We start from the raw sequence: 17371 nt of genomic DNA on the forward strand, positions 1-17371 counted from the left end.
TGATCTGGCTGCAGACCTCCACCCAGAGGACCACCAGGAGGGCTCTCCTGCGACTCACCTCTGTACACAGGTCCCTAAAAGTAAACAAACAGAGGCCATGCCAAAAGTCCGCCAAAGTCCACTGTTTCCTGACTGCGTTACAAAAGTTGACATTGTTTTACAGTAAAGACAACCCCAAGCTCTTTTCCTAACCATAACTATTACAGATTTGTGCCTGATCTTTGCTACGGCAACACATTCACGGACAATCTACATCTACATTATTTGTATAGGGCCCGTGTTAGGCTATTTCTGATCTATGTTATGATTTTATATTATCTTATGTCCTCATCAAAAACATACCTGGAGTTGTGTTTAGTTTCATTCAGACATGTTTAAACCACAAACTCTGCATAATTAGGCTGCGTTCGGAAAGCACTCCACCTTGTGATGTCATCATGTGGTAATACAGGAAGTGCTCCACTGTGTTTTTAAACTCTGTACATTTTCATAAGAATCATTTGGATGACTTCAGCCCTGAAATTGCCAATCTCTACCGAACTAAAGGTAAAAGGAGCTGTGAACTTGAAAACTACCACTTCATGACATCACAAGGTGGAACAGAGCATTTTGAGCTTTAGAGATGTAGACAGACTAATAATAAAGGGTTAGTCAAACATGTGAATGAAACAAAACACAACTCCAAGGATGTTTTTGAGGAGGTAACAACATTATAACATAGCTCACAAGAATGAATTGTGAGCTATGTTATAATGTACGGGACCTTTAACAACTCCTTTCTTTTTATATGTATGAGTCCAAATTGTCAACCTCTCCATAGCTGTCATGTGAGCCTCCTAAAACATAATTTAAAGCGTAATCCCTGGGAGTAAAATGATTTCCATGAGCCACTGGAGCATCTCGTGTGCAAATGTCCCGCAGGAGGTATTTACTGCACTGGCCCTTTAAGACCTCGCGCATGCGCACCACACTGACAAAGTTACCTCCTGAACTTCGTAGATTGGAGAAAAAAAATCTCACACATTTACCCCAAATCAGGCTAGGGGAGCTTTAGTGCGGCCGCCCGGCGAAAATGGCATTCCGCCGAAGGAACAAGAGCTACCCCTTCTTCAGCCAGGAGTTCCTCATCCAGAACCACGCAGACATAGTGTTCACTTTGGTCATCTTTATCCTGATCGGGCTGATGTTTGAGGTGAGTGAGGAGGCGAGCGCAGCTTTTTCTTCCCTCTGGGCTCAGCTGTTTGGCGGACACGGGCTGGTGCAAAGTTAGCGAAAGTTTGGCATGAAAATCGATACAAAACTGCGGTTTATTTGACGAATGGGCGACTTTGGGCTGGCATTTACGGTTAAGCGTGTACAGTTGTAATAGTGTGATGGAAAGATTTCGGTTTTTTCAACTTTTGTCATAGTTTTAAGGAGTTTATGAAGTAGGAAAACGACAACAATGCAAAAGTGGTTTAAATGTATTCGATTTGCATGAGTAGTTACAATATTAACACTTATTTTGTAGGAGAATCTCTCATTTAGCTGATTTTTATGAGTAGAATATGCCCACTGTTACCTTTTGTAAAGGGTCCACGCTACAAGTCGATACAACTTCCGACTGTTACCACAATATTTTTACGTTCTATAACTTTTTTACTGCAAAAAAAACTCTACTTCAAATATTTACAACGAAAATATTTGTCCTCCAGCTACTAAACATGTAAATACCGGAACGCTGGATTTCAAAGTAAAGGTTGTGTATATGTTTTTCATAGCAGGGGTTTTACTGTGGCGGGCTCAAACGGAAGTGCGGTTGGTGTTTCCCGGGTGCTTCACGGTCTGTACGTACTTCATGGTACTGCCACGTCTCAATCTGTGTGAACCGCTGTAGCCTCTGGACTGCGGCTCCTAAACTCATTCCCTGCACCTTGGGGCCATGCAATTTCATACCACTGTATTTCTAAGTAATTATGTTGTGGTTTCATATTTTATTATTTTTATATTGCAGAAATGAACTAAAGTTGTGGTCAGAGGGAGTAGAGGAGCCACAAATTGTACTCAACTAAGAGCAACGTTACTTCAAAATAATATTACTTGGGTAGAAGTTCAAGTAGTGGTCCAAGAAGTAGTAAAAAAAAAAAAAATTGGGAAAAGTACTACCTGTCTGATTTATAATTTGAAGTAAATTTAATTGTAAAGCTAAAACATGACATAGTGCACCAGGCCTGGGTCTACAGGGGTCTACAGGGCTCCAAAAGGGGGCATTACAACCTCTGTTAAAAATGTTTGCACGTCATTTCAGGCGCCTAAAATAATGCCCCTTAATGTTTGCGTATTATGTTTGCACCCTTTTGAAACTCAAATGCATCCGCAGTCAGTTTGGTCTACACCCGAGACTGTAATGTATGAAATCTGGTACTTTCAAAAGACAGACACAATAATGAGACAAACTAAATCATATCTAAGTAAGATATGAACCAAACAGAAATGTACAAATCATTTCATATTAGCGACATAAAGCTTTTGTCACTTGAAGACTTACTCACAGTGGAAAGAGGAACCACAACTCAAGTAAGAGTACTTGAGTTGTGGTAAAAATGGTAAAAAATGGTAAAAAATGTTACTCATGTAGGAGTAAAATATGCTGCTTGAAAAGTACTTTGAAAAGTATAATTTCTTTAAAAAGTTACTCAAGTAAATGTAACTGTGCTGTCCTTCTGTGGCTATGGTCATTTACTGGGCCAAACACAGAAATTATTAAATACTGAGGTGTAGTATTTGATACCCATGTCCTGGTTTACTTTAAAATGGTTTAGTCTTTCTATGGTCCTGGTTTAGCCTCTGTTAAGCTCCAAATCAGATTTAGACTCTGAGACTAGGGCTGCAGCGATTAATCGAAAAACGATTCTGGCTCAATTCCAAATCGTCAAAGGCTTTTTTAAATGATGTTAATAAGGCCCCCTTTAAGTCTACCTGACTCTGTGTGGAGTTACACGCATGAGATGAACAGGACATCCGTGCTACTTTGAATATCTTTAGCTCCATGGTTTGCTTTGCTGTATTGTTGTTAACAGTGAAGGAAAGCTAAGCAGATTCTGACTTGAGTGTGGGGAAAAAAAAAAAAAAAAAAAAAATATATATATATATATATATATATATTTTTTTTTTTTTTTCTGAATGAAAAAATATCTTCAGAACTGAATTTAATCGTTTTAGAATCAAGAATCATTTTTGAATTGATTCGAAAAGATTCACACCACTACTAACTAGGCAACTGCCCTACTGGAGATGTTTTTCTTTTGAGTCCTAGTGTAGATCTGGCTTAGACCTGGACCTTCAGTCCATCTTTAGAACTGATATCATTTAGGTTTCATTTTGGTCTCCCTTAGTCCTGCTTACTTATACCTGCATGTTTAATGCTCCTCTTTAGGCGAATTTTAGTCTTGAAAGTGTCAACCAGGAACCAGGCTTTAGCCATACAGTACAGCTGTGTGACTGAAGCCTGTTCTGACCTGGTGCAAAAATAAAAAGGGGATTTCCTTTTGGTTTGGAGGTTGCAGGTGTTGCATTCAACATTTTGTCTAATATCCTTAGCGTTAAATTAGACTGTAGTAGGAAGGCACCTTAGTACAGATGCCTTTTTTTTTTTTTTTTTTACTATTTAACTGCTGCATCAAATTCTGTTAGAAATATAAAAAACACAAAATGTTAGCCTTTATGTTTTTAATATTGTGCTGTTTTATTTAAATAATATTACAATTTTATGTTTTAATATTTTGCTTTGTCGGTATAAGATCACCACAAAATTATGGGATTAATAAAATCAATATACCTGCTGCACTGGTGTCATCTGACTCATGAGAGAAAATGTCATGTTAAAGGCTCTGTACCTGATATTTACAACTTTAAAAACATGAAAAGCAGAACTAGTTCAGTTTAAAGGGTTTGTGGTGGTCCAAAGTTGTTTCTCACTTACCTTATGCATTCTGAGCATAGTAGCAGTTAGCACCGTAATGCACAACTAGCATGCTAACACACAAATCCTAGAAATCAGGCACAGGACCTTTTTAAAGTGGCAAAACCTTCCCAATGCTCAATTTAAAAGATAATTCAAATGGTATAATTATTCAAGAGACATTTTTAGTGCCAAGTCTTTTTCTATGTTTGTTTGTTTTAGTGGTCTTAGTTGACCAGAATTTGTATTATTAAATAATTGTATTATTATAACCAATTGAAAGGAGAAAGTATATTGTTTAAGCCATCTGAAGATTTGGAAGTCAATCATGAGTTTGATATGCCTTTTTACATTAAGATACATTTAAATACAGTTTTTTCTTTTCTGTAGAGTTGTTTTGCATTGGTTGTGAGTGACTATTATGAAATCACTAACCTTTATTTTCTTTCTATGTTGTTTTTAGGCTACGGCTAAGACGGCCATTCTGTTCATCCAGCCTCAGTACAACGTGACCACACTATCACCAGGTACAGCTTTAGGTTTCAAATGTTACAAATAGAAGATGCCACATCACATTTTAGTTTGGCCTATTATTTAAAAAAACTAAAACAAACATAATAATTTTTCTTTTTCCACATTGTCAAAATTGATTCATGTTCGTTAAAGTGTTGTTGTTCCGATACCTGTACTGCTATCTGCAAAAGCTTTGATACCACACATTTTTCAAGTATCAATATTGGCGAGTACTCAGACCAAATGACTGATCTGATTCCACTCTATATTTTCCAGAATGAGGACACATGGATGCTGTCATGTCTATAGCTAACGCTAACGCTCAGAGCAGGTTAAATGCAGATTGTGGCGACTCTACACAGACTTAAAACATGCTAATAATGAGAAAAAGACATTTGTGTTAGCTCTTTGATACCTTCCTTTAGCCTTTGGTGTGGACGCTGAACTTTGTAAAATAACCACATTGCATAACAGTGCTAACATGTACTTTTTTACTCTGCATAATTAGCCATGTGCTCCAAGATTTGGCCTTTTTCCAGGCCTCACTACTGTATTAATCCTCGCTCTTTGGTACAAAGTGAACAAGGCGAAAAGTAAAAGTGCTTAAATCAGCACAACTCATCATCAAGATCTTTATACATTGGACTCTTAATACTTAATCTACCTCATAATATCCAGTATCGGACTGATGTAGGTATCGGCGAGTACACTAAGTTCTAGTATTGGTGTTGGACTGGATTTAAAAACAAAAAACCACTAAGTAAGGTATAAAGTACTTTTTTGTCTCATATGACCATATTTTATAGATATTCAGCCATGAACTATTTTATTCATATTAATGCTTTTAATTATAGTGTTCATTAGCATTTTTAGCAGTTGGTGTTTTTTTGTACATTATAATCTAATAATAATACGTTTTTTTAATATAAATGCCAATTAAAGTAAATGCCAAAAGTTAAACCTGTGAACTGGATAAATCATTGTAGGAGTGAAGACGTTTCGCTGCTCATCTAAGCCGCTTCTTCAGTTCTGGTCAGCTACTGCTGGACACTGCCTTGTATCTGTCTGAAGGGAGGGGCTAACTACACTGAAACTGGAAAAAGCTTTTGTTTACAGTTTCTGTATGTAGGCTAGGTCTGTTAAGCTAAGTGTGCACTGTGCCTGAGTCAAACTTGGCATATTCATTCAGCTCTTAATGGGTGATTTCACACCTATTGGCATCCTGGCTAGCTCAAATGTTCTCTTTGTTTCCTTTGTTTGCTTTGGGTCTGATGATGGAGTTATAGATCCATCCTAATATTTTGTTAGGTGGCACAGTGCACACTGAGTGTAGCTCAATAGACCTAGCCTACATACAGAAACTGTAAACAAAAGCTTTTTTACAGTTTCAGTGTATTTAGCTCCTCCCGTCAGACAGATACAAGGTAGTGTCCTGCCCAGAACTGAAGAAGCAACTTGGATGAGCAGCGAAACGTCTTCACTCCTACAACTTTTTGTCCAGTCGACAGATTTTACTTTTTGCATTTACTATGGATCAGACCGGGGCACCACAGACATCGTCTAAATGCCATCTAGTAACTAATAAAACCACTAACTAGCATAAAATTTAGTTAGCGATGAATGTGTGGTTGCTAAACTTTACTTTTTGGAGAACACGTTTGCTTAAATTCTTGTGATTTTATTGTGTCTTCTTTTATTTGCAGAGGGAGAAGTGACCCTGTACCACTACGGCTGGAAGGACGCAGCCACAGTGCTCTTCTACTTCTTCATCGTCATCATCCTCCATGCAGTGGTCCAGGAGTACCTGCTGGATGTGAGTATCCCAGTCCACTACACACGCAGACCATGGCCGTGAGTACCTGCTGGACATAAGTACCGTAAATTCAGACTATAAGCCGCTCCTTTTTTCCCACACTTTGAACCCTGCGGCTTATACAACAGTGCGGCTAATTTATAGATTTTTACTGCCTAATGGCCACTGGGAGGCACTCTAACAGTAAATGCATATATGAGACATGGGGAAAGATTGATGCTTTTCAGACACACACGCACACACACAAAAAAAAAGAAAATAAGCGTTTCCTAAATTAAAACTAAAAAAACTTCAGTGTACCATCTTTCTGTGTAAATATCTCATGTTACAACACAAAAACCTGCGGCTTATATTCAGGTGCGGCTTATATATGTACAAAATTGATTTTCTTTTCAAATTCAGCTGGTGCAGGTTATATTCAGGTGTGCTCTATAGTCCGAAATTTACGGTACCCATACCACTACACACTAGGGTTGTCAAAAATATCGAAAATACCCATATGCAGTGGGTATTCCTGGCAGTAAAAGATCCTATCAGTACCTCTTAGCTACATGGACTAATCATAGAAACCGGCCAAGAGCTGGATGAGTCCCACTGGCTCAGGTGATATATGTCTATAACCTGAAACGGCACTGTACATATCTCATTAGAAATGTAAACCAAAATCAAAGTCAAAATATTGTTACCAAATTTTTATATTATTTAAATGTTCTTTTATTTAAGTATTTGCCATCTGGTATTAGTCCAAGAGTGTGGCAACCCAAAGAAGGAAAATAAACATGACCTTCACGTAATGTAGATCATGTAATTAAATTTTTATTGAAATGTACTTATAATAATATGTAATTACATGTACATCATAATTTTGTCAATAAATCAATTCAATTATTAAGTGAATTGATGGGTTTTTCTTCATGGGAACGCACATAAGTCCACATACAACTTCCAGTTCAGTATTTCCCAGCAGAAAAGCCTGTTTGATAAACCGGTACAGCAGACCAGTGGCAGTTTACAGTAACGATACAGGTCCAAGTTCATTTACAGTAAGGCCTTTTCCTTGTTGTGTAAAAGCCTTTGTGAACTACTCGTCTAACTGACAATAATGCCTCCCTCTGGGGCTTTCTGAGCACATGTAAACCACTCCTCTAATAAGGTGTGGTACAGTGAAACATATTGGCTTTCAGTGTCTGTATACTGTACAGGGTCAGATGGGTCAGACGGAGCAGATGATGCAGAGGAGAGGGTCAGACGGAGCAGATGATGCGGAGGAGAGGGTCAGACGGAGCAGATGATGCAGAGGAGAGGGTCAGACGGAGCAGAGGATGCAGAGGAGAGGGTCAGACGGAGCAGATGATGCAGAGGAGAGGGTCAGACGGAGCAGATGATGCAGAGGAGAGGGTCAGACGGAGCAGATGATGCAGAGGAGAGGGTCAGACGGAGCAGAAGATGCAGAGGAGAGGGTCAGACGGCGCAGAAGATGCAGAGGAGAGGGTCAGACGGAGCAGAAGATGCAGAGGAGAGGGTCAGACGGAGCAGATGATGCAGAGGAGAGGGTCAGAGGAGCAGAGGATGCAGAGGAGAGGGTCAGACGGAGCAGAAGATGCAGAGGAGAGGGTCAGATGGAGCAGATGATGCAGAGGAGAGGGTCAGAGGAGCAGAGGATGCAGAGGAGAGGGTCAGAGGATGCAGAGGAGAGGGTCAGACGGAGCAGAAGATGCAGAGTAGAGGGTCAGACGGAGCAGATGATGCAGAGGAGAGGGTCAGAGGAGCAGAGGATGCACACATATCTTCCACATGCTAAAATTACCTTGTTGCAACTCCAGGAAGCTACTGTTTTTAACCCTGATTGAACTGCTTCACTTTGACATCATATTTCCCTTTTGTAATGTTCCAAACTTTACATTGTGAAATGTCACTGCTATAGTGTCTAAGTATTGCATAAACCAGGCTCTAATCTGTACACACACATTGTCAGAACACCTGCAGGGCGGGGCATCTGATACTTTGATCATTGTTCAGAAATGGGTCATGCTTGTGTTTGTGTACATTCTCCACAGCGTCTTTAAAAGCACGTCTCAGGGAATGGTTTAAGCTAACAACACTTAAGTTACTGTCTATTCTGGTCCTCCTCACTGACACTGGCCCAAGAATCTCAATGACAACATGCCATTCACACACTCAAGGTCTGAGGCTTTCCGGGCTCATAAGGAAAACATGGGAACGTCAAGGAATGATAAATAAGCTGTACTCCTAAAAATAGCCCTTAAAACACAGCTGTCTATCTTGATGAACAGGTGGAGGTGTGACTGCAGAAGAGATGGAAATTGGAAGTCAGAATTCAAGTGCAGGATTACTCGTATTAACGAGACACATTCTGATCAATGCTCAACAAGGACCAGGGGACGCTTTGAAAAAATATCACTGTTAAATATTGTGGAACATTTTGTTTTATTTTATTGAAAAGAAAAAAACTTTTAGTTCAGTAGAGATTGGAAATTCCAGAGCTGAAATTGTCCAAATGATTCTACTGAAGGTTTGTGGAGTTTAAAAACACAATGGAGCACTTCCTGTATTACCACATGACATCACAAGGTGGAACAGAGTGTTTTCAGTTTGACATAAGAACTCATTCTAAATATGCAGAGTTTGTGTGTTAAACGTGTGAATGAAACAAAACACAACTCCAGGTCTGTTTATGATTTGTGTAAAAATAATTTGGTTGCAGAGCAGTGCATTTATTATATAGATGGTAACTGAGTTGCAAGTAATTTATTTTGGGGAGAATGATCTGATTTGTTCCTATATATCAGCCCAAAAATATCAGATCTTAACTGTAATCGGCTTGTCTGGATTCAGCCATGAAAACTTCACGTTGGTTCATTTCTAGATTCTGTTACATCTGTAATAATTTTGCCTTTTGTATTGTTTTGCAGAAAGTGAACCGGCGCCTCCATCTATCCAAAAGTAAAAACACCAAGTTCAATGAGTCTGGTCAGCTGTGTGTGTTCCACCTGGTGTCCAGTGTGTGGAGCCTCTACGTCCTGCTCACGGTGAGAGAGAGGGGGGGAGAGGGTGAGGATAGACAAACAGAGAGGGAGAGAGAGAGAGAGAGGGTCTGGTCAGCTGTGTGCGTTCCACCTGGTGTCCTCTGTGTGGAGGCTCCATGTCCTGCTCACGGTGAGAGAGGGGGGGGGGGGGGATTCGTAAACTATTTCTGGAGCTTGTGAACATTCAAGATGAAGCATCTTGAAGCACTCCTCTCACTGCACCTGTCATTTTAACAGACCTTTAGGGCGGGCTTGGGCTTTACTAATCAGCTGAACTTTACATTGAACTTCAAAGTTAAACCTACATGATGTGTGATGATGCCTCAGTGTGTAACACATTGCCCCCATTGTGTTGACACAATGTTGACACGGTGTTGATGTGTCCTATAACTCCATCTAGTGGTTCAAAAATGCACTGCTTCCTATGCACAGGCTCGTTCATTCACAAATGTGAACACTACATTGTACTAGATACGCTCTGATATCCAACTTAAACAGGAGAACTGAACCTCATCTCATTAAAGCAAATGATCTATTGTACAATACTCTGGACTCTGAGTGATTCAGTGACTCGAGGTGAATTAATATGACAGTGAAATAATCCAGTGCTTTTGAGCAGATCTGTAGTGAGCTCCTCTTGGGACTGATCAAAATCAGAGATCCAACTTTTTCAGTTACGATTCCGATACTATAACTCTAAGACCTGTTTTACTTGTATCTGCTCTATAGATAAAAATCAATGATACCTGTGGATTATTATGATATAATTTTCAAATTTTAAATCACAATTATTCATCTAAAACAACTTAATAAAAGAAACAAGGCCACTGACTTCGTAATGAAAAATGTAGGTACCCAATGGGAGCTGGCGTCACTTCATCACATCAAAACGCCTTGGCACGTTACATGTCTACTCATTTGGCACATCATAAGACAAAAAAATGCTACATTTAATTTCTCTTATTTTGTAATTATGTCTGTTTTTGTTTCCTTATTGCAGGAGGGGTATCTGTTACATCCGAGCAGTCTTTGGGAAAACTATCCTCATGTAAATTTAAGGTAATGACACAAACAACTGAAGTCTACACTGCATCAAACAGTAAATAAAATCTCATATTTATGACATTCTAGTCTAGTGTATTTATTATCTGCCTTTGTGGCTTACCTGAATATAAATACTCATTTATTATCTTATTTAATAGGAAATCACTTAAAAGGCTCATTTTTAATGTCTTTAAAATGAACAGGTAGTTTTTTCACTTTTCGGTAGTGGTCCAGAGTTTTTCCTCACTTTCCTAACGCATTCAGAGCATTGTAAGTATTTATAAACTCTTTTCACAACTTTCAAAGACCAGAGCAAAGTCACAATAATGCTAAGCACAACTGGCATGCTACTGTGCACTTGCTGGTTTGCAGACAATGAAACACTTATAATATATAATTATATATAGACAGTACACAGTGGGCTTTTTTGACCTCAAGAGCGTTTACTGTCTGTCTGTACTGGGGCAAATTTGACTTCATTAAGTAAATCAAGTACAGCCTTTAAACATTTTGTAAAATAGTTTCTATTTGCCTCAAAACTCTCTGCTGTGAGATCCCTGTTGAACTGCTCCGTCTCTTCTCTTGTAGGTTCCAGGTGAAGTTCTTCTACCTGACCCAGCTGGCCTACTGGCTCCACGCGCTGCCAGAGCTCTACTTCCAGAAGGTTCGCAAGGTGAGAGGGGGGCCTGGGAACCGCCGCGCAGCACACTGGGGTCTGTGTGTGTGATATCTGTGTGTATTTACCACAATGTGGGTTGGTGTTGTACTAAAATTTCAATCTCGATTTCGAAAGAGGTGATATTTTACTTCCATGGGGTATTCATTGATGGTGACATTTATATCCCCATATTACCTTTAAATGTTTTGAAAATTGGAAATTTGCCAAAAACATGTTAACATGTTTAATAAGTTTCACTTTCGTTCTTGATGCTCTTGAGGCAAAAGCCACTCCCCCTTCAGAGCGCTATCACTTTACAATCGACGTGCGTTCTTCTAATGAAACTACTGCACATTGCATCAGTGTATTGTGTCATGCTTTGATATGTTTGTGGAGAACTGTCACCTACATGGATGACGTGGATGGATGTGGGCGGAGCATTGGACAAATTTTACAGCTAACTGTAAGGAGGGTTAGAATAGGGCTTGAGAGAGATCGCTATACTGGAACATGCATCGATGACATCTAAAACCTCTTCAGGCATTAATATAGAACGTTATAACATGGGAAAAAGCTAAAAAAACAAACAGGTTTGTATAATATCATTGAATTATAGTGAGTTATACGATCTAGTCTAGAAATGATCAGGTTCAACTATTGTGAATTTTGGATATTTCATGGTAAAGTGCAATGTGATCGATAGGAAAGCCAATAAGTATGATCCATGGGTGTTGTAGATTATAACTATAGCAGACGCAAGCACAGTCTCAGTGCCTTCAGTCAGGCAAGTAGTAACTATGTTTAGTGTTAGGATCAGTCTAAGAAATGAATGTAAGTCAATGTAATGTCTCCAAAAAGCGTGCGTCCAGGGAATTGTGGGTATGGTACTGGCTGGAGGTTGCCAGGTCTGAAGGCGTATTCTCTTTTTCACATAAAGGCTTTTTGTTTTGCAGGAGGAGATCCCCCGGCAGCTCCAGTACATCAGCCTGTACCTGCTCCACATCGCAGCTGCCTATTTGTTGAAGTGAGGTCCTTTACTTTGTGCATCTGACAGGTTTTCATTTTTGTCTAATTTTGACTTGTTTTGGTGGGATAATACCTGCGCTAAATATTTATCATAGGTTTATGTCAGGAAGTGTCAGTTTGTGGGGAAAGTGTCAAGGAAAAGTAGAAAAATACAGGAAGTAGCACTGAGTTCTGAGACAGAATCCCTCTACCTATATCATCAACACAGAAAACGCCATCCAAAATGCTGGCAATTTATGCACAAAAAAATACATTTTTCTGACAGTTTAAACTTAAACTAACAAAATAAATATGAACAACTTTTTGCCCTTGTTTACATTAAAGTTGCTAGGTAACCATAATGGAATTATTACGTGACCAGGAAGTAAAATTATAAACTTCACACCAAAATGTAAAAACGAGTTAAGATTTTAGTCAAATCTTAAATATAATTACTCTAAATATAATTTCACTAAATATAGTCTAACCTGTCATTATTTTATGCACTTGTTGAACATATGCATTGTACTACACATTGTTTTCATGACTCACAGGTAATATATTTTAGTTTTTGTGTTGAATAATCCTGCATAATAAGCAGAGTAGTTGCTTTAAGTGACAGTTAATGACCTCATATGTGGACACCAGGACCTTGTAGACAAAAAAAATTGTATTGTGGCCTATATCCATTATATCCATCCATTATACTAGTATCGGATCAGCGTATCCCTAGTCTATATAGTACAAATAATTGAAATGATCAAAATCCTATCATTTTATTCATTCTGGTCCATCGGTGCAGCCCTAATTTAAACTGCTTCATGTCTCAGTGTCCCAGCAGGTGGCATTCTTGCATTTATAAGTGTATCCTAAACTGTGCGTGACGCTGTGCTCATAATGTGTTGTGTTTTGTGTGTGTCCAGTCTGAGCCGTGTGGGGGTAGTGCTGCTGTTCCTCCAGTACACATCAGAGCTGGCCTTCCACATCGCCAGACTCTTCTACTTCACCGATGAGAATCACCAGAAAATGTACGGACGTCACTCTACAAGCTGTTTCACATGGAACAAGTCTGCCTAATGCTGTGCTGTTTTGTTACACTTAGGGATTCAATTTCAATCAGTTTATTTTTGTAGAGCCCAAAATTACAACAGCACAAATCACTACCATGCAGGGCTTAACAAAACTTGACTGAACCAACAGAAGGTCAAAAACTAAATAAACAATTTCCGAGTCATGATTGTCTGCAGGTGCTGGTGTTTAAGTAGTGATCATTCAGAGTTATTTCCAACTGCTTTTAGTACGGCTGGGCGTTTTTTGTTTTTTTTTCCCTTATATTGATTAATTTGTTTCCAATTCAGTTTGATTTAGTCTTTTCATATTTAAATTTCTTTAAAATAGCCATTTAACACAAAAATGCGTAAATTCTCCAAAGTCTTGCATCTGCGCCAAACCTCATGCTTTTACAGACAGAGGACTGGCTGTGGACTTCCCCATCCAAAAAGACCCAACCATATCACTGACTATTAGACACAACTGTTTCACTATTTCTTGATCTTTTGATGAATTGCCGGGCCCTAGGTTTTAGGAATAAGATCTGGCATTTGCATTGTGATTGGATAATAATCTTGAGAACCAAAACGGCAAATGAAGGTTTAGGCACTGGTAATCCAGGTTCATTAGCTAAATAATTATGTCACCCTTACAATTGCATCGCTAATTTTCCTCACTTGGTATTCTTCATGTTCATGTGGTCCGTGTTGTGTCAGGTTCGACTTGTGGGCAGTGAGTTTTGTGTTCACGCGGATGGCTACTCTGACCCTCATGTTCCTGGCTGTGGGCTTTGGTCTGGCACGCTCCGAGAACCAGGGCCTGGACTGGGACTCTGGGAACTTCAACACCGTACTCATAAGGTCAGTTTACAACACAAATGTTATACACAAACCTTGATTTAGATGTTTAAAGTGTGTGTGTGTGTGTATAAATAAAATGTATATGGATATATACTTAAATACTCACACTTTTTTGATCATAGTTTATACATCAGTTAAGTAGTAGTTTGTAGAGGAAACGTTGAGAAGAAAGGTACAAAAATAGAGGAAATAGTAGTGACCTTTACCTATGGCATCAACACAGAAAGCTCCATCTAAAACGCCGGAACAATTTCAGCGCAAGATACACAAAAAGTAAAGATTACTCAAACATGTACGAATCACTCCAAATACAACTTAGACAGGGTAAATGAGAAGGAGACAACTATAACATGGTTAAAAATCTGGTCTAACCTATGCACTTTAAATCTGCGTTTGGGTGTTAGGATGACGGTGCTGCTCCTGGTGTGCGTCACTCAGTCCTGGCTCTTGTGGAAGTTTATCCGCTTCCAGCTGCGCAGATGGAGAGAGTTCCGACATGAACAGGCCCTGCGCAAGAAGACGGCAGCCAAGCAAGCACTGCGGCCAGTCAAGAGGGACTCCTGTGAGTAACACTGGACTGTAAAAAGAGAACAAAAACATACAACTTTCTTAATTTGGACTGAAAAGTAAAGGGTTAAGTCATCTCTCAATACAGATTGGTTGCATTGAAAATTCTCAAAATAAACTATAAAACAAAACAAAAAAGATAAAAATAAAATTTGGTTTGGTAAAAAAAACATTTAATATTTCAACTTGAATTTTACATTTTAGTCTTTTTTTGTTTTGGTTATGTTCTGATATCAACATTATGATTAAAAAGGGGATGTAGTGTGATATTGTTCGGCCATAACTCTTAAATGTCTCTAAAAACTCCTCTTGTCTTCTCCAGTGAGCCACCATGAAAACGGCGTTCTCAAAGCAGAGAACGGAGCCTCTCCTCGGACCAAAAAGCTCAAATCTCCCTGAAGAGCGCCCCCTCATGGACTCAACCTAACCCCGGGACTGTCCCAGCTGCAGTTCTCCATCAGCCCAGCGGGGGGAGCCTGGACGACGCGTTGAGAAGCCTGTGCGCGCCGACGTCCTGGGTCAAACCTGCCGATCCGGGCCGAACTTGCTCCCCGACGGACCTCGCATGGAAATCTCATTTTATCAGTATTCTCGAAGAGGAGCGCCAGTTTATGAACAATATGAACTTTAAATGTGATTGAAATCAAACTTCCACCGTGATAAAGGAATAACTATAATACTGAAGTTAAAATGACTTGAATTCAGACTGTAAGGCTAGTTTAGTTTGGTCGATGTTGATTATATTGTATTCATGGGTTTCAAGGTATGATCGTGAGTAGAAAGTGTTTTACAATTATTCACAATTATTGACACCACGATCAAACAGGAAATTCTTTATTTTCTTTTGTTTTGGGGTTATGCAAAATTTACTTTTTCCAGCTTTCTACCATGATATAATGTTCTCATGAAAAATATGCCCAAAGAGGTTTGAGACGCCGTTCATGCATGTTTGGGTAATCTAGCGATCTCACTTGGGCCTTGTTCGAACCCTTCTTATGGTTAACAGTATGATCCTGTACAAGCCAACGTCACCCATGGTCGTGTGCAATTTTTAAAACAGCAGGATTCAAAACAATGTACAACAACTTGACAAACCTGATGCGATGTGCAGTAGTTTCATTAGTGGGATGCAGCTGATTGTGATATCATTCTGACTACACAATTGCTCTGAGCAAAAGGAGGGGGGGACTCAGAGTGTCTAAAAGGAACTTTAAACTAATTGAAACATTTGAAGCTGAGCCTGGAGCATGGAGGCACAACTCTGGTAGAGGATCCTCCACTAAACTGACCTGCGCCGAGGTGGCCCCGGGCACCATGTCAGTGGAAAAGGGGTAACTTGTCTGGTAGAGGGTCCGACACCTGCTTGTTTCTTGCTGCCTTGTTGTTGTTGTTAAAAAAAATACAGATAAGTTGAATGCCAATTACAGGTGTTCAAAAATACATTTTAAAATGCAGTCTGATTGCAGCATTATAGCAAGCAGGTGACCTCTCCACAGATCTGACCTGCACATATCCACTCTCCATGGATACGGGTTCGTAGACCCTCCACCAGAAAGTTACATATTTCATCTTTTAAACCAATCAGAAAATATGTTTGAAACTAGTGAAAGAATCTAGTCAAAAATCACATTTTCTGAATTCATGTCATTGTAACTTGTGTAGCTGGCCCTTTTTGCAGGGTGGATTGCAATAATATATGTATTATTTGTAAGTACTGTAATGGTAAAGTCGGTGAGCTGGCTTTGTCCATCCTTTCGGTCCATTGAAGCAGGAATTTCAGCGGGAAGACACAACTGCCAACATTCTAGATTTAAGCCCCATTCACACATGCAACCCGACCCGATTTACCTGCATTTTGCCTGAACGGGGTCATGTGTGAACAAAGCCAGAACTCATATCCCTGCATTTTTGACCAGAAATTACTGAGAATATGCAGGGAAGGCTTATGTGTAAATAAAGCCATAAAATTGCCAGTACCATTGCTTATTTGCTTGGTGTCCTTGGTTACGAGCTTGATTTCCTGGTTACCCTACATAGTCTCTGGAGCACAGAGACCCAGATGCCAAGATGTATGCGAAAAGAGCAAACCCGGCAATGTTCTGGGACTGTCAATAGGGTCATGGCTGGGTTTTCTGGCATTTTGTACTGGGATCTGTGTGAATGGGGCTTTAGAATAGATTTATTCATTTTTATGCATTTTCTACAGTTACTGATTAGCAGTTTTGGAATTCCAATATTTTCCTAATATCTTAAACTTTTCCATACATATGTTGGGAATTACAGCATGGCATTCCATATTTTCATACATTTTATTTTGTTAATTTCTTTATTAAAATGCCATTTTCAGAAATGTCTCGAGTCTTGTCTTTATTTAAAATGCATCTAACAGGTTTGCAGGTTTTTAGGCCCGAGCACATACAGGGCGTAGGCACAGACTCCTGTGTCCTAGCAACCCATGCCGTAGGCATGGGACATGCATATTTGTTCTTGCTAGCATATCAGCATGTCTAACATTGAGTCAAGCACTTCCGATGTCTTTTCACTTGTTTGGTGCCAAACGGAGTCCAAAGCTGCAATAAAACAGGCAAGTGGCGAGGGCCGTTCGATGCCGCTTGCGGCTTTAATTTGATTTCTTCTGCTCTTTGAGCAGGAATTTGACCCCTGAACATACAGTGATTCTTCAGGTCATCACCGACAAAAAAGTCCAGGGGGCCAAGTTTGTATTTTGCACGGTGTTGCCGTGGCGATGCCTGGAAAACCCATGTTTTTGCATTTTGTGCATCAGCACTTCCAATGTGTTTTGACTTGTTTGGGGACAAGTGCAACCTAAAGCCGCAATAAACAAGGGACAAGTGGCGCGTTAGGGCCACCCAC

The 17371-nt window shown here is 39.6% G+C and overlaps 1 protein-coding gene across 1 annotated transcript; it reads left to right on the plus strand.

Moving 5' to 3' along the window:
• Positions 1-974: 974 nt before the first annotated feature.
• Positions 975-16844, plus strand: tram2 (translocation associated membrane protein 2). The gene is made up of 11 exons (XM_033991257.2): positions 975-1192; positions 4404-4467; positions 6157-6266; positions 9200-9316; positions 10314-10372; positions 10946-11030; positions 11969-12039; positions 12944-13048; positions 13787-13930; positions 14335-14492; positions 14820-16844. Exons 1-11 carry the CDS (start codon positions 1073-1075, stop codon positions 14894-14896), a joined length of 1110 nt encoding a protein of 369 aa, XP_033847148.1. The 5' UTR covers positions 975-1072; the 3' UTR covers positions 14897-16844.
• The last annotated feature ends 527 nt before the right edge of the window (positions 16845-17371 follow it).

This window comes from Periophthalmus magnuspinnatus, chromosome 24 (genome assembly GCF_009829125.3).
Source record: "Periophthalmus magnuspinnatus isolate fPerMag1 chromosome 24, fPerMag1.2.pri, whole genome shotgun sequence".
In the NCBI taxonomy this organism is placed as follows: Eukaryota; Metazoa; Chordata; class Actinopteri; order Gobiiformes; family Gobiidae; genus Periophthalmus; species Periophthalmus magnuspinnatus.

Bases quoted from the DNA above. Each gene is read 5' to 3' on its own strand.
- tram2 (XM_033991257.2), top strand. From the start codon at position 1,073: ATGGCATTCCGCCGAAGGAACAAGAGCTACCCCTTCTTCAGCCAGGAG. The intron at 12,040-12,943 runs GTGAGGTCCTTT...GTGTGTGTCCAG, and splicing joins GCAGCTGCCTATTTGTTGAA to TCTGAGCCGTGTGGGGGTAG. The intron at 13,049-13,786 runs GTACGGACGTCA...GTGTTGTGTCAG, and splicing joins GATGAGAATCACCAGAAAAT to GTTCGACTTGTGGGCAGTGA.